Source organism: Suricata suricatta, chromosome 4 (genome assembly GCF_006229205.1).
Source record: "Suricata suricatta isolate VVHF042 chromosome 4, meerkat_22Aug2017_6uvM2_HiC, whole genome shotgun sequence".
NCBI lineage: Eukaryota > Metazoa > Chordata > Mammalia > Carnivora > Herpestidae > Suricata > Suricata suricatta.
Genome location: NC_043703.1, coordinates 158,924,648 through 158,949,104, shown reverse-complemented (window position 1 = coordinate 158,949,104; position 24,457 = coordinate 158,924,648). Strand labels below are relative to the sequence as shown.

At 51.9% G+C, this 24,457-nt stretch overlaps 1 protein-coding gene across 1 annotated transcript in view; it reads left to right on the top strand.

The window, feature by feature from the left end:
- The window catches only part of ASAP2 (ArfGAP with SH3 domain, ankyrin repeat and PH domain 2), a 115,538-nt gene that overhangs the window by 35,700 nt on the left and 55,381 nt on the right, over positions 1-24,457 (top strand). Inside the window, exons 6-10 of the mRNA XM_029938575.1 lie at positions 9,604-9,678; positions 11,261-11,310; positions 13,403-13,532; positions 18,123-18,208; positions 24,425-24,456. Of these exons, the coding sequence (XP_029794435.1) occupies positions 9,604-9,678; positions 11,261-11,310; positions 13,403-13,532; positions 18,123-18,208; positions 24,425-24,456 (373 nt within the window). The remainder of the gene's footprint in view (positions 1-9,603; positions 9,679-11,260; positions 11,311-13,402; positions 13,533-18,122; positions 18,209-24,424; position 24,457) is intronic.

The window sequence follows — 24,457 nt, the reverse complement described above, 5'->3', positions numbered from 1 at the left end:
GGCTCTTCGCGTGCACTCCCCTCTCTTTGGGAATTTTCAACGGTTAATCGGTCATTCCTTAAAATCGACAACTTGGCAAACCCTGTCAGAGCTTGCATTTCCCAGACCCCAGTTTACAGAGAATGTAGACATGGCAGAATCCTCTGGGGCCTCTTGGAGATACCGACTCCTGGGCTCCTGTCCCCTGGGCCTACGGAACCAGAATCTTCCTACGGCCCCAGGGGACAGGTAGGCACACGGGGTGAGAAGCACTGCTCTAGACTAGGGGCTCTCCACAAGGTCCCCGGCCCGGCAGCACCGGCACTGCCTGGAATATGGTCAGGTAAGAATCACGGCCTCTCGCCGCACCTGCTGAGTTGCGGGTCTCAGACTTGGGTGCAGCGGCAGCGCTGGGCGGCTGCGAAAACATTTTGTGGGGCCCGTTCTCAGAGTTCCCAGCTACGTGCGTGTCTAGTAAGTTTCCCTGGAGTGCTGACCCGGCTGGTCAGGGACAGCCACGGCAGGGGACAGCGGGGCGGGGTGGCTCTGAGGCTCCTTGCCCCTTGCCTCCAGGGAGACGGACCCTGATGCTTGGGCCTGGCTGAGCCCCGCAAGGCTTCCCAGCCTCGGACTCTGGGAGCTAAGAATTAGAAAAGGTACTTTGGGTTTTGGTCAATGGCTTGACTTCCATGTCCTGTGGGCTTCAGGAGAAGCTGTGGAATCCTGGGATTGCACGAATCCTGGGTTCTCCCGGTACCGCCCTGAGCCTCGGGGCTGGCCGTCCCCGGGGGTGTCTGCGTGGCCTCTAATGGAAAAGAGGGGCAGAGGGTCACTATCTTCTCTCCACCGGGAACTGTGAAAGATCAAAGCCATGTGACTGGCAGAGATGCAGCGAACTCGGCAGAAACCAGGTCAGCCGTATCCCCGCGCGGTTCTGGTGTGAAAGTCGCCAGTGTGGTTTTGGCAGCTGGCTGGTTTTGATCTTTGGGTTTGTGCTAAACCTAACTCAGGATCAGTGTGGGCTCCCCTCCCCTCCTTTGTAATTAAACACACCAGCAGAGGAGCTGTGCTGCCAAAGCAGGTGACGCCAGAAGCAGAGTGACCTGATGGTCCCCTTGTGTGACGAGGACCTAGAGGGAGATGCTCACGGAGACGGCCCCGCACACAGAGGCCCCGCACACAGAGGCCCGTATCCAGGCTCCCAGCTTTTCCTGCTCTGCTCTCAGGTCGTGGGTCAGAGTCCGTCACAGGCAGTGCAGTGGTAGGTCAGGCTCCGGCTCCCGCCTCTCAGCCTGACTCTGCTTCTTCTCACGGGGATCTGGGGTCCCAGGGGGTGACTCAGCCCTCTCTTGCTTTGCAGATCTGTAAAACGGGAATAACTGTACAAACTTCTCAGAACGGTTTTTATGATCGAATGAGATCAAAAGGCCCAGTGCCATTTAGGGATTTGGACCATTTCACCTAACAGCTCCTGCTTCTCCAAAAACCTTTCTGCCTGGGTGCCCATTCTTTCAGGGAAGCAGCCTTTGGAAGCACATAGAAAACTTCTCTGAACCTACGAGGCACACGCCTGCCTCAGGGCCTTCGTGTGAGGAAGTCCCCCTGCCTGGAACTTTGTTTCACCAGATTCTCATGGCCGCCATTTGAGAGCCCGTCCCCTGAGCCACCGTGGCACCTTGATGTGTAAGACTTGTAGTAGCGCCGACTGGAAGGCGCTCCGAAGTCTGTCAGCAGGCATCGGGGTGAGCAGACTGTGGTGTAGCCAGAGCCTGGACCGCCCGGGGACAAGGAGTGGGCCGCAGTGCGCCCGCGTGGACGGCTCTCCAGGCACGTGTGCTCGTGCTCAGAGCGTCCCGGGCGGCCACGACAGGGAGTGCGTACTATTCGATTCCACGTGTGTAAGATTCTAGAACACACCATCTGTTCCGTGGTGACAGACGTGGACCAGTGGCTGCCCAGGGAGTGAGGAGCTGGGGGCTGGGGGTGGCAAAGGGGGCACAAAGATACTTGTGGGGGAATGGCTGTGTTCGCCGGCTGGATTTTGGGTACAGTTTCATGGGTGTGTGTATATGTGTCATAACTTACCAAATCGTATGCTTTAAAATGTGTGCAGCTAATTGCATGTCGATTACATCTTAATAAAGCGCATGTTGATTACATCTTAATAAAGCTGCTTAAGGATTTTTTAAGTTATTGGTATAAGACACAGATGTTCAGGAGAACTTTTGCGCTGATGGAATGGTCCGTATCTGCTCCAGTACAATCCAGTGATACACTGGCCCTTTAAGGACAAGCTAATTGTCCCCAGAGAGAGTTGGACTCTATTAAGGATTTTGGAGGAGGGCCCTGGGAAGACCTGTTCCTTTTTTGGGTTCATCAGCCTGGAGGTAGGACGTCTGCCCAGTGACTTTTTCTGTTGTGTTTCTGTCTTCTCATGCTGCTGCTTAAATTAAAAAAAAAGAGAGGCAGAGACAATGTGAGCTGGTGAGGGGCAGAGAGTAAGGGAGACAAGAATCTGCGAAGCAGGCTCCAGGCTCCAGGCTCCAGCCTTTGCACTGTCAGCAAAGAGCCTGACGTGGGGCTCGAACTCATAAACTGTGAGATCATGACCTGAGCTGCAGCATGACCTGAGCATGACTGATTGAGCCACCCAGGTGCCCCTTAAGTTTTTTTTTTTTTTAACGTTTATTATTTACTTTTGAGAGAGAGAGTACACGCGAATGAGCCCAAGCAGGAGAGGGGCAGAGAGAGAGAGGGAGATACAGAATCTGAAGCAGGCTGTAGGCTCTGAGCTGTCAGCACAGAGCCCAATGCAGGGACTCGAACTCACGAGCCATGAGGTCATGACCTAAGCCACCCAGACGTCCCTGATGTTGCTTCTTAAAGATAGTTATGATCGGAGAATCCTTTCTAGGTTCAGCCTTCTAGATGGATCTCCTTTGGCAAGCTCATCTGTCAAGGCCATCTTGCTGATTGCCTGGGTCAAGGGGCAGTCTGTAGCACGGGGCTGCGGGTGGAGCTGTGGCCGGGGGGCTCAGGGCGCAGGCAGGATGGGGCCCCTGTGAGTCGAGGGGTGTAGGAGGGAACATGCAAAGATTTTACAGAGTATGGAAGTGACAGAACTAGAGCCAAGGAATTTTAAGACCCCAAAATTAAAATAATTAGGAAGAACCGCATGGTAAGGTAGCTGTTGGCTGGCTGTGTCTCCCCAGTTCCCACCTCACCTCCTTGTTCATTCAAGTTTACTGGTCAGCGGTGCCCAGGGCATCCTGAGGTTGTCCTTGACCTCTGCTAGCCCTGGCTGCTTACCACCTGGACTGTTTTATTTCTCCTTGTGAGATTACACACCTTTAACTCCTTATTGCCTCATCTTGTCAGACGTACCGAGGGGAACCTAGGAAAAGTGAAGACAGAGAGAGAGATTGGAGGGAGGATTGCTAATAGGACCGCATGTTTGCAGGGTGCCTGGCGGGCTCAGTCAGAATGTGATGCTCAGTGTCAGGGTCGTGAGTTTGAGCCTCAAAAAAAAAAAGGATTGCCTGTTTGCTGTTGGTGAGAGAGCCGTAGTGAATAGCAGTGCTTAAGGTTGATAACGTACACTCAGATCATACTTGGTGTTTCAGAAAGCCATTTTTTATAGTTGTTAAAAAGTAAAATCAGAGCTTGCTTGGCACTAAGGAAACATTCTGGTTGGAGTACCCAGGAATAATTTCATTCTTCCCACAGGTCATAAAAGTTTCATGACTCATGAATTGAGGCCGGGGCTGTGCACGGAGGCGCGGCAGTCTGGGCTGCGGTTTACACCCTCGTTGGCCGGTTGGCCGGGACGGGAGACCGTGCGCTCAGCTGCGGGCCCGAGGCTGTGGGGCCGCCCCGACAGACGTCGTCAGGGGAGGACTCAGTGCTGCGGGGCGCTGTTGCCCAGGCGGAACATCTGGGCTCTAGGGCACGTGTCCTCCGGCCCAGGCAGCGGCCAGAGCGGTCACCTCCTGAGACGCTCCCAGAGCCGGAATGCTGCCGTGCAGCTTACGTGCACAGAGCACCTAAGTGCAGAGGCCAGTGGCCAGGGGGACGGACGTGCATGTCTCCACTGATGGGGATTCTGTTTGTATTTGTCATTGTATATTTCCTTTTTTTTAAGTTTATTTTTCTTAATTTAGAGAGAGAGAGAGAGAGAAAGAAAGAGAAAGCTAGTGGGGGAGGGGCAGAGAGAGAGGGAGAAAGACAATGCCAAGCAGGCTCCATTTGATCAGTGTGGATCCCAGTGCGGGGCTTGAACTCCTGACTTGAGCCAAAATCAAGAGTCAGACGCTTAACCAACTGAGCTACCCAGGCTCCCCTGTATATTTCTTTCTTAGATTTAAAAAAATTTTTTATGTTTCTTATTTATTTTTGAGAGAGAGAGAGAGAGAGCACGCATGCACACAAGCCAGGGAAGGTCAGAGGGAGAGGGAGACACAGAATCTGAAGACAGGCTCCAGGCTTCAAGCTGTCAGCACAGAGCCTGATCCAGAGCCTGAACCCACGAACTGTGAGATCATCACCTGAGCTGAAGTCAGACACTTAACCGACTGAGCCACCCAGGTGCCCCTGTGTATTTCTTTTTAAAAAATAGCTTTATTGAGGTATATTTCACATCCCATAAACTTCACTTATTTCAAGTATACAAGTCAGTGATTGTAGTCACTTTACCAAGTGGCGTAGCCATGACCATAAATCAGCCTGGAAACATTTTCTGCCCCCAGTAAGGTCCGTCCCTCACGTCCTCTTACGGTTCACCCCCAGCCTGAGGCAACCACTAATCTACTTTCTGGTTTTTTTGTAATAATTTTCTGATTAGAGAAGGAATAGTTTCTTATTTTAGATCATTTGAGTAACTCCGGGATGAAAACTGAACTAGAGCGAAGGCCAGAACCGCCTCGGTGCCTCTGGCACCCATACTTCCTCCAGCAGGGGCTCTCCTGCCCCTCTCTCTGCTCACGTGCTCTCGGGTGCCTTTGCCCGCGCCTGCGCACGGCTCCTTGCCGGGGACACCCTCTGCTCCGTCGTGCAAGGAGAAACTCTCCCTCTGGTGAAGGTCTGTCTCTCATAATCCCTGACCAGCAGAGATTTCCCTGGTGTCCAGACTAAAAGTAATTTTCTTTTCTTGGAGAGTCTGTGGTGCTTTATTTATGGCTCTTAAGAGCCACGTGGCAGTTTGCGGACTTAATTATGGGCCTTGTGTCTCCTATTAAACAGTGAGTTCCTGGGGACCGAGGCTCTACACCATCTTTGTCTGCTAGCCCCTCTGTGCCTGGTCAGCTTCCTCTCCTGTCACGCCCTGCGGACCCTGGGCTTTTCCTTGGCAGCTGTAGGGCCTCCTTAATGTCCTGGTCACTGCGAGGCTGTGGGCCCATCGGCAGTGTCTAGAATGAAAGCAAGCCGGTCAGTGTGTTTGGGTCTCCAAAGGTTTTCCCTCTTCAACCTTACGGTTTCCCTCACCTCTTCTCACCCTAATCCGTCTGTCAGTACCTACATTCTTATTTGAATTAAATAACAAATAGTCTTAAAATAGATTTATAAACCAAACTGTGTGGTGTTCTGTCCTTTCCCCACCCCACTGTGGAGAACCTTGTTTTCCTCATTCATTTCATGTGTACATTCATACTTACACATGCCTCCTGTAACGAACCCACTAGGCCTTTTTTTAGAAATAAGATGTTTACTCTGTAAGCACCTTGTTGTGCAACCCACTATATAATTGAGTTGTACTGGTGCCTCTGGCTCCGCCTTTCCCCCGGGGCGGCTCTGATGCCCCACTTCGGGCTGTTTTTTCGGCCCCTGTGCTGCACTTGCACTTGTCGAAGATGGCGCCATGGTGACTCAGGACCAGACTGACCTGTCCTGACTCGGAGCCGTGGCTCTCTGTGATCGTGTGGCTGAAAGGGCAGTGTCTTGAGACTCAGTCTCTGGCACAGTCGCCTCCTTCCCAAACTCAGATTAGCCCACCTGGCTGCTCAGGGCCAAAGTCCTGGTCTCCCTGTCTCTGTCCGCCAGGAGCCATCGGTGTCTGTACAGAGTAAAATACGCTGCATGTGCTATGTCTTAGACTTTCTTTGTTTAAAGCGTGGTGTGTGTGTGTTTACTCCTCTGAGACGGCAAGCGTCATGTTTATCTCCGTAGCCAGCTAGTTGCCATCTACAAAATGCGTGCTCAGTAAAGACACAATGAATGGACGAATAGATTCACGTACCCATTTGCTCTATGATGTTTGGCGTAAAGGTATTAATGTATCTCTAGATTCTGTCTCTTATGTATTAGATGCTCAGAAAAATGCTTAAGTATATTGACTTACTCCATCAGTTTCTCTCAAGCACCTGCACTGTGCCAGGCCTGGCGCTGGGTGCCATGGAGAGTAGAGGACGGAGGGCACTTCACGCCATCCTTCAGGACGTACGGGGTCAGACTGATGAGAGGAAGCAGGGTAGAGCCTGTCAAGTGCCTGAAGAAATTCTTTAAAAAGAAAACAGTGGCGGATGCGGGAGGGAGGGACCACGTCCTGCTGGCAGCTGGGGGATTAGATGGAGAAGGTAGCATCGGGGGAGCCCGGTGGATGGGAAGGCTTTGGACGGGCCGCGGGAAGACGCTCGGCTGGAGCGGATTGAGCGCGAGCAGAGAACAGCGGAGACTACCACTTGGCTGGATATGGCGATGAAAAGTGGTGAAGGGGGTTGGACCGTGGAGGGTCCCAAGGGCAGGAGGGAGCTTAGCCTTCGTGAGAGACACCACACCAGATGAATCTGACAGAACTGCAGAGGAGGGGGTGGGGCAGGCAGGGACCAGGGGCTGGTGGTGGCCAGGAGCAGGGGAAGCCTTTGCCTCGGTCCAGAAAAGGGACAGAGAGAGCCGCTGGGAACATGGTGGTGAGAATGGCGAGCAGCTGGTCCGGAAGGCGGAGCAGAGAGGTCCCCGGCGTGAGGGCCCCGCTGCAGGCAGGGTGCGGGGTGGCAGCCGGGGTCGCCGCACGTGGGTGCCCGCGGACGTGGAAGATGTGGGACAGGCGTTCGGCGGCCCTGCACTCATGTGTCTGCCGGCCACGGTGGAACGCAGGGATGCATGTCGTCAGATAGGCACCAGCACGTCCTTCCGTCTGTCCCCGTTCCTTCCAGCCGTCCCTCAGTCCTCGCCTCCAGCTCAGCATCTCGGTGTTCAGGAATCTAACTCCTAAGGCTAATCCTTGCCAGTCATAGCTGATTGCATTGTCCCCTGGAAGACGGCGAGGTGCATGGCAGACATGCGTGGTGTAAGCCTTGGACGGAAGTTACCCCCAAAAAGGCATTTCTGAAATGACAGCCAGAAATCGATCATCTATTTGGCAGGATTGGCAGTTTGGTGCATTGTCACGCACCTAACAGTAGCTTTCAGGTCCATTTCTTCCTCCGGTTTGAAGTGTCATGCCAGATGGGGTATGAAAATTAGATCCTGTATTGCCTTAAAAATTATGCCTACAGTTGGTCTTCCTATTCAAGGTAATTCTACTAAAATTAAAAATTTCCTCTGTGTAGTCGTAATAATAAATGCATATGGTTCCAAAGTCCTTACTGGTCTCTCATCTTTTATAGGCGCGTAACCAAGGCGTGTGTGTCCCAAAGTGACAGGTACCCGTGCCACAGGCCCAGCAGCACCACATGGCGGTTGTGGTGACCGAAGGCCGCGGCCTGAGCCCGGGTGGGGGGAAGGCAGGCCTTCAGCTTGCTGCCGGGAGGGACTCCGCAGGGTTCGGAGCACAGAGAGTCGGTGCCTGAACGTTCCAGACTGAAGCTTTGTGTCTTCGCTTCCTCGCGTCGGAAGCCGGCGGGCACCGCCTTGCTGGCTGTGCTGTGTCCGAGTGTGTGTCGGGAGCTTTGATCCTAGTCCGTTTAATCCATGGCGACAACTCGCTAAGTCACCGTCTCTTGTTTTCTTGCTTCAGGGAGAGAAGCAGAGGATCTCAAAACCTCACTCCCTCCTTTTCTGATTTATCTGCTTTGTCCAGCAGCACATACACGCACACACTACACACGCACACACCACGCACGCGTGCACACCCCACATACAGACACTGTACGTATACCCGCATCTCACACATCCCACGTGCACACACACTATGTACACATATGTACGCACACATTGTACATGCACACACACATCCCACATACACCTCACACACACACACCACACACACAACACACACGTTTCTTTTCAGAGAACACTGACTCCTACACGTTCACAGGGAGACAGAAGCGGGCCCCTCCATCTCTTTGTCATTCTGATTTTCCCTGTGGGGGGCCGTTCTGGGGGGGTTGTGGTCAGGCACCTGAGACTTTAGTGAGCGATAGCCCAGGAGCTAGGAGCCATGAGCCAGAGCAGGAAGTAAGTGTTTGTGGTTCTGTTCTAGTATCTTTTTTTAATTTTATTTTTTGATGTTTATTTATATTTGAGAGAGACCGGGCAGAAGTGAGGGAGGGAAGAGAGAGACAGACACACAGAATCTGAAGGAGTTCCAGGCTCTGAGCTATAGGCACAGAGCCCGATGCAGGTCTTGAACTCATGAACAGCAAGATCATGACCTGAGCCGAAGTTGGATACTTAACTGACTGGGCCACCCAGGCACCCCTCTGTTCCAGTATCTTTAAAGTGGTTCTGTCATTGGTTGTTTTGAAATAATTTGTCTTCATATCTTTCCACAAACTTTATACTTCAGTAGAAGGCTCTTATTGTTAAAAATAGACTTTCTGTTATAGTTTTCTTTGTAAAATGAAATTGCCACAAAGAATGTAGGAATGAGGAAAGTGGCCATGCACGTGCTAGCCAGGTTTTTGGTGAAAGTTAATTATTACCAAGTGTTCTTGAACATCCTTGCTGTTCTGACTTCAGATTAAAAAGGAAATAGGTTGGGGCACCCAGGTGGCTCAGTTGGTTAAGTGGCCTACTTTGACTCAGGTCATGATCTCACAGTATGTGAGTTTGAGCCCCACGTCGGGCTCTGTGCTGACAGCTTGGAGCCTGGAGCCTGCTTCGGATTCTGTGTCTCCCTCTCTCTCTGCTCTTTCCCTGTTCACACTCTTTCTCTGTCTCTCAAAAATGAATAAATGTTAACAAATAAATAAAAAGGAAATAGGGGCGCCTGGGTGGCTCAGCCGGTTAAGCCTCCGGCTTCGGCTCAGGACAGATCTCATGTTCGTGGGTTCGAGCCCCGCGTCAGGCTCTGTGCTGACAGTTGGCTCAGAGCCTGGAGCCTGCTTCTGGTTCTGTCTCCTTCTCTCTCTGCCCCTCCCCCTCTCATGCTCTGTCTCTCTCTCAAAAAAAAAAAAAACATTAAAAAAAATAAAATAAAAAGGAAATAGGTTGTGCATCTGACTCTTGATACCAGTTCAGGTCTGGATCTCACTCACACGGTTCATGAGATTGAGCCCCACATCCGGCTTCAGTTACAACAAGGAGCCTGCTTGGTATTCTTTCTCTGCCTCTCTGCGCCTCTCTCTTTCTCCCCCCTCCCTCCCCGACTCGTGCTTTCTCTCTCTCTAAATAAATAAATAAACTTAAAATTTGAAAAAAAAAAAAAGAAGGAAATTGAATAAGAATTTTGTGTGTTTGCTTTTTTAGATTCAGAATATGAACAACATCATCTCCTTCCCTCTGGACAGTCTGCTGAAGGGGGACCTGAAAGGCGTGAAAGGGGTATGTCTTTAATGAGCCTGACCCCCCCCTCCCCCGGCTCCTCTGGGACTGAGCCCCGCAGTCACGCTGGGCTGTCAGGGCAGTGGTGTTCTCACGGGGATGGCCGGACGGCAGCCTGCTGCCTCAGTTTCCCTTGGTTTGCTACCTTGGCTCCACCTTTCAGCCACACCAGTGGTGACCCGTGGCCTTTCTAGTCCCCCTGCTGGTGCTCTGAACGTGGGACGGGGCGGGGGCATGAGGGGAGAGAACAGCCCTTTGGGAACGACCCTGGGAACAGGTCGGGGCTCTCTCGGCTGGGCAGGGAGACCGTGCAGGGAAGTCTGGTTTTCTGACTGGCGTGTGGCTGGTTGACCGCTGGGAGAAAGGCTCTCGCCACGATGTGGTTTCCCAGTAGGAAAATCTGGCCCAGGAAGGTGTGAGCCACCTCTGTCTTTCTGTTCCTCGTTCAGGAAGGCGTGGGGGGGGGGGGCACCTGGGGTGTCTACGTCACGTGTGAACCATCTCGTGAGCGTGTGGGTGGGGAACAGTCAGCCCGAGAGCCTCTGTACCCGATGCCGAGCGTGTCCCTGGCACACACAGATGTGTCACGTGAGAGGCAGATGACTGTGCCCCGGTTCTAAGATCAGACTCTGACTGCATCTGCACTTGACTCGCAGTCGGAAGCCCGGGCGGGCTGGTGCGGCAGAGGGAGATGGGGCCGTGTCTCATTGTCCCAGACTGACCCTGTGTCCTAGAGAACACGCCAGCTGAGTTAGCAGAATGGGAGGGCGGAGGGACGCACGTGACGTGACAGGGCCCTGCTCCCGGAGGCTTTGCGTGTGGCCTGGAGCCCCACGTCCGAGGAGGTGCGGGAGCGGGAGGCGAGGCTCCCGACAGGAAGGACTAGTTCCTGGAGGCCTTAGGTGCTGGACTAGGGGCCGCGGCCTTGTCGTGAGGCCAGAGAAGAGCCAAAAAGTGAAAAATAAGCTTCTCCCTTGCAAGAGGAGGTACTTTCTTAGGAAAGAGCCCTGGGGAAGGGGGCATAAATAGCGGGGAGCCGTTCGAGAGCGTTTCTAGTGGCTCCGTGTGTTTGGGGGCTTTATCGGAGCAGGAGGTCCTGAGTTCCAGACGCAGAGGAGAATCAGGGGAAGGTGAATGGCTTTGGATCTTTGTTGGGGCCCAAACCAGGGTCACATCTCTTGGGGGAGATTCTCCTAGTCTTAGAAAAAGTTAGTGTTGTTTTTGGTTTTGTTTGTTTGTTTGTTTTGTAGTGAGCAGAGGTAGTAAAATACTTGCAGATTAAGTGTTTTTCTGGGTTTAATTTTAGAGTAATTTTAGGGTATTGGGTCAAACAACAGGCCATTAGTTAGCACTCGCGCGGGTGGCGGGTGTGATGGGAATCTCACTCTCTGTCTCTCTGCATTTGGCACGTCTGCTCATCTAATTAAAAGTCTGCGTTTGGAGTTCTTTATTTTTCCTGGGATCGCACGCATCGTTTGTTACAGAAATTAATGCTCCTTTCGGGGCCAGTCTAGGAATAAGTAAGCTGTCTTGCCTGGAAGTTAATACTAGTTCCGTTTGACTTATGCCTCTCTGTTTGCAGGATCTGAAAAAGCCTTTTGATAAAGCTTGGAAGGACTATGAAACAAAAATGTGAGTGTTGCCATTTTTTAGTAGGTAATTTGAGATTTTAATTCTAAATTGAGCTTTTATAGCGTAAAGACATTTTCTTAAACCTTAACCCAGGGATGAATTCCCTTAAAACCAGGTTGCCATGGTTTGTGCCAGATGCTTCCATAGCCGGTGTTTAAATTCAGCGACGCCCTGGACCTCTTCAGACAAGTTTCTCCTGGTCCCTTTTATGTCACCACGAATAGAGAGGGTTATTTTCGGGAAAGCTAATTGAAGGACAAGGCCAGATTTGTCGGGAGGTGTGTCTTCCTTTCTTAGAAAACCGCTTTCTCTGCTTTATCACCGTTGATGACAGTCGCACAATTTCGGACTTCATCATCTTGGCGATTTGCATGAGCCATCTGCTTTTGCTCGTGTATGTATTTCTCCAAAGCACCAGTCCCTTGGTTTAGAGAGAGAAGAGAGAGCTGGTTGGAACTCCCCACTCTCGCCATGTTCGATACCTTCATCTGCTGTAAGAACGTGAAGACAAGGGTCAGGTGATTCTTGGATGTGCACCACGGCCCCCCCCACCGCCACCCCGAAGACAGGACCCCTCCTGGTTGACTCCAACTGTCGCTCCCGGTCACAGTTTCTCTTTTTCAGCATGGAGAGGACTCTGCTCCCTCGCTTGAGTCAGGCTGGTGATTGCAGCGAGAGTGGTTTTAGTTACTGTAGATACTTGAGAGATAGAGCATGTTTTTAAATGTCTCTTGTTTACTTGGTAATGACTGTGCATTGGGTAACAGTGTAGAGTTTTCTGAGTGGAAAGAGAGACTTTAACATGAAGCCATCTGGTAAAGTGAGAGGCGTTAAGAAGAAAGCTGTTCCAGATGTCACTGCGAGTATTTAATTGGACTTGGGGTTGTGTGTGTGTGTGTGTGTGTGTTGTTTTTACAACCAGCGTCGGGCTTCTGTTCAACGGAGAAGGATCACCAGAGCTCAGACCAGGGGGTCCCAAACCATTGACATTTGTCCCTTCCTGGAAATCTCAAATTTCTCCTCCCAAATTTCTCCAAGTTGCTCCGATCCCCAAATTCTGGATTTCGCCAACGGCACACGTTCACACGGAAGAGGGCGGAGTGTGACACGAGAGCACCTTGAAGGTCTGCGCGGCCCGGAGAAGCCCCAGGCTCGCCGTCCCCGCCGAGCCTCCTTCCTCCACTGCCCCGCGCAGTGCCCTCGACAGCGAGAGGCTCACCAGGCCTCCGTGGAGACAGGAAGCCGTGACTCGTGGTTTGCTGCCGGTCCGCCAGTGAGAGTCGTCGGGCCACGGCCGGGAGGCGGGCTTCCTTTCAGCCTCTGCCAAGCGGCCCTCAGGCCCCTCGGAGGAGCCGCTTCTGTGCGTTTCTGAACCAGGGGCCCGGAGCAGGGCACCCGAGGGGGTCTTCCGGTCCTGAGGGGGAAAGGTTTGAAAAGAGGAGGAGATCACAGTCTGTGAAATCAGGACATACTACGTACATGGAGTGGGGGCAGAATTGCTCACAAAGTCCCAGAATTCCAGCATGCGAGAACTTGAAATAATTCTAAGATTTTGACAGTAACTCTTTAACCATTCACGTGTGAGGTTTGTTCTGCGGCAGCGAGCAGTGTCCTAGTCGAGGCAGAGCCCTGGCGAGACCTCACTTGGCGAGGAGGCGGGTGGAGAGGAGCAGGGGGAGACCCCTGGAGGGCGGGAGCTTCCCGCCGCGCCCTTTGTGTGGCTCAGCGAGCACACCGACAGACACGCAGACACGAGGACGGGCGGACGGACGGATGGACGGAGGGAGCACTGCCCTGAAGGAGGGCGCTGAGGTGTGAGCAGGTGCTCCACCTCTTCTGACCCAGATCTGGCAAAAAGTAGGTGCTTGGGAAAGCATTTTTGAGTCAGTACTCAACAGAAAAGGCCAGGTGTGACATTTTCACGACCACATGCGTTTCCCATTCGGGCAAGTTAAGAGGCTGCCTTGTTTCTCAAACAGAGAAACACGTTGGTCCCGCAGGCGGGGTACTGGGATTGCGGGCCTGCCCGCGTCTGGTCCGGAGCACCGTGCCCGGTGGCATCTCACATTATCCTTGCTCTTTTCACCTGCAGCACCAAGATTGAGAAGGAGAAGAAGGAGCACGCCAAGCTGCACGGCATGATTCGCACTGAAATCAGCGGGGCTGAGATTGCTGAAGAGATGGAGAAGGAGCGGCGGCTTTTCCAGCTGCAAATGTGCGAGGTGAGAGCTTGGGGGAGGTCCCGGGGGGGTGCAAGTTCGTGGGGGGGGGTTCAGCCAGCTCCCCAGGGGGAGTCGGTTCCAGCCGCGGGGTAGGGGGCGGCCCCTGTCTTCATGGGCACGTGAGCTCCTGCGGGGCGGCTGCTTCCCCAAGGCTTCGGACAGCCCAGCAGGCGTGATTGGACTCCAGGTGTCCAGTTTCTCTTACTGGGGCACCCTGGGTCTCCTGGAGGGTGGGATGAGAGGGGTAATTAAAGGTAAGAGGGGCGCCTGCGTGGCTCAGTCAGTTAAGCGGCCAACTCTTAACTTTGGCTCAGGTCATGATCTCATGGTTTGGGAGTTCGAGCCCTGCATCAAGCTCAATGCTGATGGTACAGAGCCTGCTTGGGATTCTCTCTCTTTCCATCTCCCTCTCTGCTCCTCTGTGTTCTCTCTCTCTCTCACTCAGAATAAATAAAATAAAATTAAAAGGTAGGAAAGAAACTAAATTTAAAGAAATGTCTCTGGCCACACATACATACTCAGACTCACCTCTCACAGGGACGTCACTAAAATCCCCCCTCTGCTAGTGGTTTTTAATGAGGTGTGTGGGCTCCTGTTGTACCAGTGGAATCCAGGAGGCCAGAGGGAAGTCAGCTGGAACAAAAGGCAGCAGGGCCCCCTGTGGGTCTGAGTGTGTACATGACGGAGCGCCGTGGGGAACCAGGCCACCTGCCTCTGGAGGGCCTCCTCCCAGGTTCAGTCATCAAGGCAGGAGGCCTGGGGAGCCCTGGGGAGCGCTTGTCTGCAGTCTGAGCTCTTGGCTCGGAGTGGGGAGGGGACCAGTGCTGACACTCTGGGACATTCCCAGAGGCTTCGGGGTGGGAAGATAGCAGAAACCACGAAGGCCTTTGCCTCTAGCCTTTTCATGCCTTGCTTGGGGGTCTGTGAGAGAGGCTGTGGAAACCGCTTCTGAGGGCTCGCTCTCCTGCCGGTGCCGGGGAAGGACCCGTTGGCGTTTGTGCATAGCGGGTGCAGACCTAAGTTCTAAGTGTGACCGCGCACAGGGTACCGTTCGTGACCAGGCACTGACGCCGGCCAAGTCCCCGAGAGCGGTCGCACCAGAGCTGTCCCACCGGCGCTTGTTGATTCCAGAAGGTTTGCTGATTGCTGCGGGAGTTCGGCTTTTGGAAACATGCATCTTAGGAGTACGTTTAAACGCATCTTTGTTCCCAGAGCCATCTCCTGAGTGGTCAGTGGAGGAGAGTCAGTCCTGGGTTCCAGGAGGTGGTATTAGTCTGACATTAGTACGGCCGCCCTAGCTCTCTTAGCTTCTGTTTGCCTGGGGTTTCTTTTCAACCTGTAGTGTATCTGTGAATCTGAAGTGTGTTTCCTGTAGACCGCGTTTTTAAATCCAGTCTGAGGATATCAGCCTTTTGATGGGGTTGTTTAATCCTTTCACATTGATGTTGCTACTGATGTGGTTGGACTTCTGTCTCTGCCTTCTTACTTTTCTTGTTGTTTTAGGTCTCATGTCATCTTTGTTCTTCTGTTCTTCCTTAGCTACTTTTGTTCTCATTAAGTGAATATTAAGTCAGCTGAGCTCAAAGTCTTACTGTAGATAGGAGAGTGGGTGTTTTTAGACACATGTTGTTTTATAAACAGACTTCTATATGACAATGCCTGCCTGGCCGGTTTCTCACGGTATTGAAGGCATCAGCCCAGAGGATATGAGACGGGCATAGGAAACTGCTGTGTGGTACACAAATACTAGGTATTGTTTTTACGTGATTGGTGTAAAATTGAGCAGCAGTGTTTTACAAAGAATGGATTTGGAACAGGTAGGTGTGTATGTGTTTGGGTTATGCTCCTTTTTTTAAGCAGCAGTAAGGAGAAAATACATTTGCCTGAACTCTGCAAAAGACTGCTTGTTTAACAATGTTCAGTGACTTGTGAAACTCCGTCAGTGCGTTACCAGTGTATCTGAAGTGGGGCCACCTCGTTGCTTTCTGAGTAGGTGCCCCGCACCCTTTGCTTTTCCTCTTCTGGGTCTCGGTGTGTGGGTCGTGTGCGCTGGCAGAGTAGTTATTTTATTGGAGATGTGCTGTGTGGGTGGTGCGGGAGCCACTTGCCGAGCCAGCCCCGGGTGGGCTGTGGACCCGGCCGCCAGCGGAGGCAGGCGCTATGTGCACGCAGCGAGGCAGAGGTGGGGTTTCCAGAAGAGGGCGCATCCGATGCAGGATGTAGATGTGGGCCAGACGGAAGTGGGCTGGAAGGGCTCTCGTGGGGGAAGAAAGGATGTCTGAAAAGCATGTCCCCCCAGGATCCGACATCCCCAGGGGAGATGCTGCCGTTAACCGTGGTAAAATTGTTCGACTGGTCTCTCAGACCGAGTACCTCACGTTCGTAAATGCTTGCCATGGTTTAGGTGTTTAAAAGTTGAGTTGCCCAAGATCTAATCTAGAAGATTGGCTTGCAAGTGTTTTTTTTTAAAGCTCTGGAACTTTCTCTTCAAAATGAATTTTATAGAGAAATTCAGTGTACCATGAATAGGGGATGTAGAGGATCCATGAGTGGAAAATGCAGGAGAGAGCCCGTCTCGTTTTCCTCTGATTATGAAAATGCGCACTTTTGGGGTGTCTTGGTGGCTCAGGCAATTGAAAGTCTGACACCTTATCTTGGCTCAGGTCAGAATCCCCAGTCGCGGGATCGAGCCCCACATCAGGCTCTGTGCTGAGCTTGGCGTCTGCTTGAGATTCTGCCCCTCCCCTACTCATGCATGCACACTCTCTCTCTCAGATTAAAAAAAAATACACATTTAGGGGTGCCTGGGTGGCTCAGTTGGTTAAGCCTCTGACTTTGGCTCAGGTCAGATCTCACGTTCGTGGGTTCAGGCCCCGCGTCAGGCTCTGTGCTGACAGCTAGCTAAGAGCCTGGAGCCTGCTTCTGGTTCTGTGTCTCCTTCTCTCTCTCTGCCCCTCCCCCTCTCAGGCTCTGTCTCTCTCTGTGTCAAAAATAAATAAAACATTACAAAAAAAAATACACATTTAAAAGAGTCTATATATATGAAATTAAAAATCACGCAAAAGATAGGTACTTTGACATTGAGCTAAACATCTTTCATATATCTCTGTGTACATTCATAAAAATAATTTACATAAATGGGACCATTTTCTACTGGTGCTTCATATCCTGATTATTTTGAGTCTCCAGTATGTCACGGGCGCCTTTCCATGTCAAAAAGGCTCTGCTTTATTGGTTTCACGGCTACATAGCAATTTTTTGGTGTGGCTGCAGCATACTTTAATTTTTCATTCATTACATCTGGGTTGCCATTTGTTACTTTTACAAGCAAATCTGCAATGAACCTTGTTTTCTATTCATCTTTGTAAACTTTTCGGATCATTTTCTTAGAGTTCCTGTAAGTAGAACATCTAACATCTATGCTTTGACACATTGTCAAGCATCTTATTAACTACTTAACCGTTTCCATCCATTACCAAACGTCTTATTCTGTTAACAGTGAATAAACACGAGACTGAGGAAGGGGGGGACATGCAGGAGGCTGGTGTAGGAAACCGAGATTTTGTAGTTGACTGTTTACGATCAGCCTCCCATGGCCTGAACGGCAGCTTTCCAGGCTGCAGCCGAGAAGCCTGTGTGGTCAGCAGGGGCGGCCTCTCCCCCGGGGGCGTCCAGCATTGGAGGCGACGTGCCCTCAGGGTCTGCAGGCCACGTCCCGACAGTGACGTGATAGGGAACTTACAAGTGCTTTTCTGTGAACTGTTAGCAGAGAACAAATATATTTCCTGATGCTGGTTTTGTAGATCCCTGGAGCTTCCTTATATTTTAGTGGTCATTCCTGAATTCCCCAAGTTAGAAATGGCTTTAATTAATTTCAACTTATAATTTGGTTTGGGGGATGCTTGGCGGCTCAGTTAGTTATGTGTCCAACTTCGGCTCAGGTCATGATTTCGCTGTTCGTGGGTTCAAGCCCCACTTTGGGCCTGGACTGCTGACAGCTCAGAGCCTGGAGCCTGCTTCAGATTCTGTGTCTCCTTCTCTCTCTCTCTCTCACCCTCCCCTGCTCCCACTCTGTGTGTGTGTGTCTCTCTCTCAAAAAATAAAATAAAGCATTAAAAATTTTTTTTAATTTGTTTTTTATAACAATCACATTATTTAAAGTGCCAGGATTAGAGACTCAGTGACAGGAGTCTCGGATACTAACCACTAGCCCTTAGTGTTGCAGATTGTGACCTGCCCAGAGCAGGGACGTGGGGCAGAAGGGTGTGGACAGAAGCGTTCAGAGTGGCTGGAGACTCTTCACTCTACCCGTCCGCATCCTTTATGCAGCTCCCAGAAAATTTCTTCTCGCAGGTTAAGATATGGTGCCTTACCACCAAGACTTCTTGGTACTTAAACATGTAACTCCCTGCACAGCAGGTCACTTATCTGGCACCAAACTCAGAGATGTGTAGTTCTGGCCTTAGGAAATCTCAAGCATCTGCCATGAGCTCTAAGCCTCGTTAAAGATGTCCGAGCAGGTAGTCTGTCCGCACAAGCTTCCGTTCTGCTTATGACATTCCCTTTTCTGTTTGTTTGTGTTTTTAACAGTATCTGCTGAAGGTCAATGAAATTAAGATTAAAAAGGGAGTGGATTTACTTCAGAATCTGATCAAATATTTCCATGCCCAGTGCAAGTAAGTTCTTTTTCTTTGTTACTGATGCTATTTCAAATGTTTCTTTCTTGAAGGCAGCGTCTGGGAGATACACAGTATTGTACTGAGGACAATGAACACTGATTTAAGACTCTCTAGTAAAAGGAATGAAGCACTGATATGTGCCATACCCCAGGAAAACCTTGGAAACATGCTAAGTGAAAAAAGCCAGACACAGGCCACCTTCTATGTGATTTTATCTACTGGAAAGGCTGGGAATAGGCAGGTCTCCAGGTGACGGGTTGCCAGGACTTGGGGCAAGTAGGGAATGACTGCTGATTGGGGTCATGAAGATGTTCTAGAATGAGACCATGCTAAAGGTGGCACGATTTTGTGAGCATATGAAAACCACTGAATGGTACACTTGAACAGGGCAAATCTTGTGGCTTAAGACTTCAATAAAAAACGAAATTTAAAAATCTGTGATAGTCATCAGATGTTACTTATTCTTGCTCTTTTTGGAGAGGGACAGACTAGTTTGATCTAATACACGATTCACAAATTTTGTTGTTGTTTAAAAGATATTAGCATGTTAAAATTTTTTTTAATATTTTTTATTTTTGAGAGAGAGAGAGAGATATAGCATGAGCGGGGGAGGGTCAGAGAAAGAGGGAGACACAGAATCTGAAGCAGGCTCCAGCCTCTGAGCTGTCAGCACAGAGCCCAGTGCCGGGCTCAAACCCATGAACTGTGAGATCGTGACCTGAGCCGAAGCCAGACGCTTAACCGACTGAGCCACCCAGGCGCCCCTAGCATGTTAAATTAAGGAAATAGTTTGCTGTGTCAGTTACCCCATAAAGCAAGTGACCGTGACAAGCAGGGAGGTCGAGTGTGGGAGAGAGGGAGCCGCCTCACCCCTGCGCTTGGCCCACACGCCAGCCCTGCACGGCCCGGGCCTGTCCCGCCACGCGCCTGTCCCTGCTCCCATCCCGCTGCGGCCCAACCCCCATCCTGACATACCCCAGCCCCAGCTCATCCCCCTCACGGCGTGTGCTGTGTGTCTACCATTGTCCGGGGCCGGGGAGAAATGGTGTTCGTCACGGGCTCCACTCATCATGTCCCGGGTGCCAGAGAGGGACACTGTTTATCACAGACACCACTCATCACATCCCGAGTACCGGAGAGGGACACCATCCGTCACGGACACCACTCTTCACGTCCTGGGTGACAGAGAGGGACACTGTCTATCACCGACTCCCTTCGTCCTGTCCCGAGTACCGGAGAGGGACACCGTCCGTCATGGACACCACTCATCATGTCCTGGGTGACAGAGAGGGACACCGTCCGTCACGGACACACTCTTGCTCGAACCAAGCAGGCAGACGAGCTTTGGCAAATGGGTCTACGCTGCACATTTGAAACGTGCTCTGAAGTGTCAGAATCTAAAAAATAATAGAAGGCCCTGGTTTAGGTGAAGACCGGGGGCAGGGACTGGGTTTCTCCCCTTTTTCTCCTCCCCCCGCTCCTGCTGGATCCTCGGGCCGCCAGACCCGTACCAGGCCTCTTCGATGAGACAGGGGTCCCAGGGTCTAAAGATGCAGCAGAGAAGGAACATTCCAGGCAAAGTCAGGGTCTCGCAGCAAGACACCTTGTGTGACTTAAGTATGATGAGGGAAGGGAGGGTATTGGGACGCGAAATCAGGTGGAAAAGCCTAGAGACGTGGACGGCCTTAGGAGGCTTGGGACTGGGTTTAGGTTTTATCCCAAATGTACGGAGGAAGGGATTCATTCAGCAAATACCGAGCTCCCACTGCGCCAGGCACTGTTTGGGGTTCTGGTGATACTTCTTACGCATGAATCTCCGGTTCCTATGAGGTGGGTAAACAGTAAACACGTGATGTGGCTAACAGTTTCGGGGGGAGCACGGCTGTGAAACGGAGGAACAGTGAGGAGAGGAGATGGGAGGGGAGGGAAGGGGCGGTGATGGGAAACCTCTGGAAAGCCTCCTCGATTCCATTTCTGCTTTAACAAGGAACCAAAAGTGGGTAGAGTGGGTGTGGGTGATCACTTAAGCCCACAGCCCTGGCCCGGCACAGTCCCGAGATGACAGCGCCTCGGCCTGGACTGGGGACGGGGCCCGTGGCGGCCGTGACCGGTGTGAGAAACCTTTGGAGGGTGAGTCGCCACACCTGTCTGCTTGCTTTTCCCCAGACAGGCCGCGCCCCCGCTGATGTCCCTTTGCACGGCTGCTCCCTGCGCTAGAGCGTCCTGCTGCTCCCTTCATGCCTCCCCCTGACTCCGGTCCCTCCCTAAGTCCCGCCTCGAGCCTGACGGCCGCATTGAAGTCACCTGGTCCCCACAATGGAACGACTTCTCTTCCCTCGGCGCTGTCACCACACTCCCACGTCCCTCCTCTGTGTTTCCAGCGTGGCAGCGTGCATGTGGTGGTGTGTCTGTCACCGAACTGTACCTTCTTTAAGGGGCTGTGACGTTTATTTGTTCCTTCTCCAGTGCGTGCTGCGTTAACCTGGTGCGTGCTCGCAGCAGCGAATCGCACTGTTGAACTCGGCCCAGCTTTGGCCTTCTTCCTACGGCTTTGGTGACCGTGCGTCTCTGATGCACTTGAGGTCAAACCGCAAAGGAAGATGTGCCGTGTGATTCATTATAGGTTAAAAGAAGAGCTCCAGGCTTGGAAAGAGTCTCAGAGGATGGAAAAAGACCTCTGATTTGTACAATTTCCAAGATGAATTATTGTATAGAGACTCAAAATCCCAACTTTATGATTAACATACAAATTACTTCTTCCCTACTTGTCCTTGTAACCTTGTGTGAGGCAGATTAGGAAGTGGGTCGCTTCCTTGCTAATATTTTATTTTTAAGAAGCTATTCTTGGATTTCCTTTTTTCCTCTTTATTTTGCCCAAACTGATCCGTTGGGTAGCAACAGACGACTTGTGGAAAAGGGAACTGGCTGGCCTTTTATGGGCATGAGCTCAGCAACCTTTAAAAATGATGAATCTTCCATTCTTCCTGTGTGTGTGTGTGTGTGTGTGTGTGTGTGTGTGTGTGTGTGTGTGTGTTCTGCAGACTCTTGTCATCCTGTGCACAGCTTTGACTTTTCTCATATTTTGGGGGATAACATGTAGAGCTGGAGCGAGTTGGCCACAGGACAAAGGACCACGTGGCCGTGCACGGTGTGGTCCTGTCCCCCTTCATGGCCTCCCGTTGGCGTGCCCTGCTGGGACCCACTCTGCCCAGCTGTTGCCAGAGGAGCTTGGGAGGCAGTGCTGAGCGCCCCGGACACGTGTGCCGTCCCGAGAGGCAGGGCCAGGGCGCAAAGGGCAGGGGTGCCTTGGGCCATGGTGACGGGGTGCTCTCCGTGAACCCTGCGGCGAGAGGCGGAGGTCACCTGCTTGGTGGGAGCTTGAAGACTGAGTCTCGCTTAGCAGGTGCGTTTTAAAGGCTTGAGAGCCTGGCCAACCGGGTAGAAAACATTTAATAAAAAACAAAATTAGAACAAACAAAAATTGATATTTGGTAATGTTGATGGCAAACATTGTTCGACTGAAGCTTGGGCTAGTCAGCTTAAGAAAAGTGTGCCGGGTTTGTACTTAGAAATGTCACAGTGGGGCGCTTGGCTGTCTCAGTCGGTTGAGCGTCTGGCTTTGGCTCAGGTCATGATCTCACGGTTCATGGGTTCGAGCCCCTCGTTGGCCCTGTGCTGACAGCTCAGAGCCTGGAGCCTGCTTCATATTCGGTGTTTCCCTCTCTCTCTGACCCTCCCCTGCTCGCACTGTCTCTCTCTATCTCCCAAAAATAAATTAAAAAAACAAAAAATTTAAAAAATAAAGAAATGTCACAGGGATGGGGCGTGACTCAGTGGTGGAGCACATCAGTTGGTGGAGCATGAGACTCTTGATCTCGGGGTTGAGTCTGAACCCCACATTGGGTGTAGAGATTACTTAAATATAAAATCTTAAAAAAAGAAAAAGAAAAGAAACGTCACAGTGTTGGCAAGTGGCAAAGCAGTGACAGAGCCCTTTCTTTGACGTTTTCCCTGAGGCTGGGGAAGGTGCACCAAGGTGCCAAACCTCGCCTCAAAACGGAGGGTACGGGAAGATGGGGATGTTGACCGTCAGAGGGAGGAGGCGTCTAGGTAGATGGTCAGGGTCGGCTGGGTTTACAAAGTCAAGAAGCAAATCTGAAACCCCAGTCTGAATCGTTCCTCCCAGCACGCCGTCCAGGGTCGTGCTGGAGGTGACGTCTCTGAGCTCGGGGCGCTGGCCTCCACGGCAGGGCTCTCCTCTCCACGACGCTGCAGGCGGGCGGCTCTCGGAGCTGCGCACCTGCTCCGCTTCGACTGTCCCGTGCCAGCTTCCTCGGAGACTTTTCCGCTCTGTATCCCGTGCTCTCCCCCTCCCTCTCTGCCTGCCTCTTCCACAAGAATTTGGAGTGATTGAGGAGACTGTTTCTATAAAGAAAAAGCAGAACTGAAGCGGAACAAGAGAACCGGAGGAGTTGGGGACAGCAGGGGAGAGGCTCAGCCCCCCATCCCTGCGTGTGGGCTTCCAGATCTCCGTCCCCATGGAAAGGAGTGCCTGCTGTGTGTCGGCCGCGGGGCCGGGGGACGGACCCGCAGACACGCACGGCGCCGCCTCCCTGCCCTGACGGGGGACGCAGACACACAGGGCAGTGCTCCTGACACTCTGACGTGGCTTAGGTCACCTACAGGAATGGGAATAGAAGACAAAGAATCACACCTGTATCTGCAAATCCCGGTGAGGGCCCTCTAGCACGGCTGCGGTGATTCCTGCTTCCTGGCCAGCAGCGGTTCATGACCCACGTCCTGTAATCACATAGTCCCGTCCCTTCCGCCTTGGACTCCCGCACTGAACGTCACGCCGCGTTGCTTCTGCCGTCCGTCCTGTTGATTCCGTACTTCCCGTGGGCAAGTCCCCCAGGACCGGCGCTGTGTGCAGAAGGGATGCCGGCCACCTCATGTGGACGCACGTGAGACCCACCTCACATTCTGAAGACCATCTCCTTCCAGTTACCCGGCCGAAGCAGGAGCGTCCTTCCTTCCTTCCTTCGTTTGTTTCTTCATTCAGCAAATACTGTGTGCTTGAGATGTGCCAGGCTTTGTAGGGACCGTGTGCTTGCCCTCCAGAGCTGCAGATCTAGGGGAGGGCAGGTGTGTTTTAAACAATCACACTAATGCCTGTGTAGTGGTACTTGTGCTGAGGGTTTTGAAGGAAGAGACAGAATGCTAAGAGAACGTAGCAAGGAGACTCATTAAAGTCAGGGATCATGGGAGCCTCACTAGCAAACTCATATTTAACTGAAAACTTGAGTGAAGAGTGGGTGGGAATAATCCAGGCGAAACAGAAGATATGTTCAGGGAGAAGTTTTGAGAAAGCAGAAGCAGCATGTGCAAAGGTCCTGAGGCAAGAGGGGTCTGATGGCCACAGACAGACTGCTGGTAGGTCTGGAATCTAGTGAATGGAAGGGGTGAATGGTGCTGCCCGAGGCCTGGAGACACAGGCAGAAGCCAGGTCACGTGGGCGCTACAGGCCTTGTGACAGGTTTTCAACTCTGTCCTGAGCTCATGGGGAAGCGGTTTCATTTCTCCCAAGAGGGTTATACACAACCTGCCTCAGAGGCAGTGCTAAATGTCAGCCCGCCATCCCTGCGGGGAAGCCTGTCTGGCTCCTGTCACATCCCTTGCATCACTTACTATAAATGACCTCACCAGCGTGGAGTTCTGAGCTCTGAAAAGAAAGTTTCCTTCTGCTCTTTGAGGTCTGGCACGCGGCCGCGTTTCCATTCCTGCAGGTGGGCCATGCGGTTCCCTGCGTTCTCTCTTCCGCTGAGCTGCAATCTGTCAGGAAGAGTCTTCAGCGGCTCGCTCTTTGCACCCCATGCTTTTCTGACCTCACAGCCTCTTGTTCCTGAACCGGAGCCTTCACTGCCCGTTGTCCGGAGGGTCCTGGCCCCACTGCACCCTCAGGGCTCCTTTCCTCTGGGTCACAGACCAGCATAAACACTTAGGCTTTATTGCCATACTATTCCGTCACTTCTGGTGGTTTTAAGTACCATGTTATTCTTCGTGTGCCTCGTATTTTAAAGTTTGGTTCACATAGTCTTTCCCCCCAGGGATTACATAATGATCTCACTCACTTTCTCTTCAAGAAGCATTTTCTCCATCTAACAACATTGTTTCCTCATTTGTGAAACACTGTTTCTCCTTTTTTCCTCTTAGTTTTTTCCAGGATGGACTGAAAGCAGTTGAGAG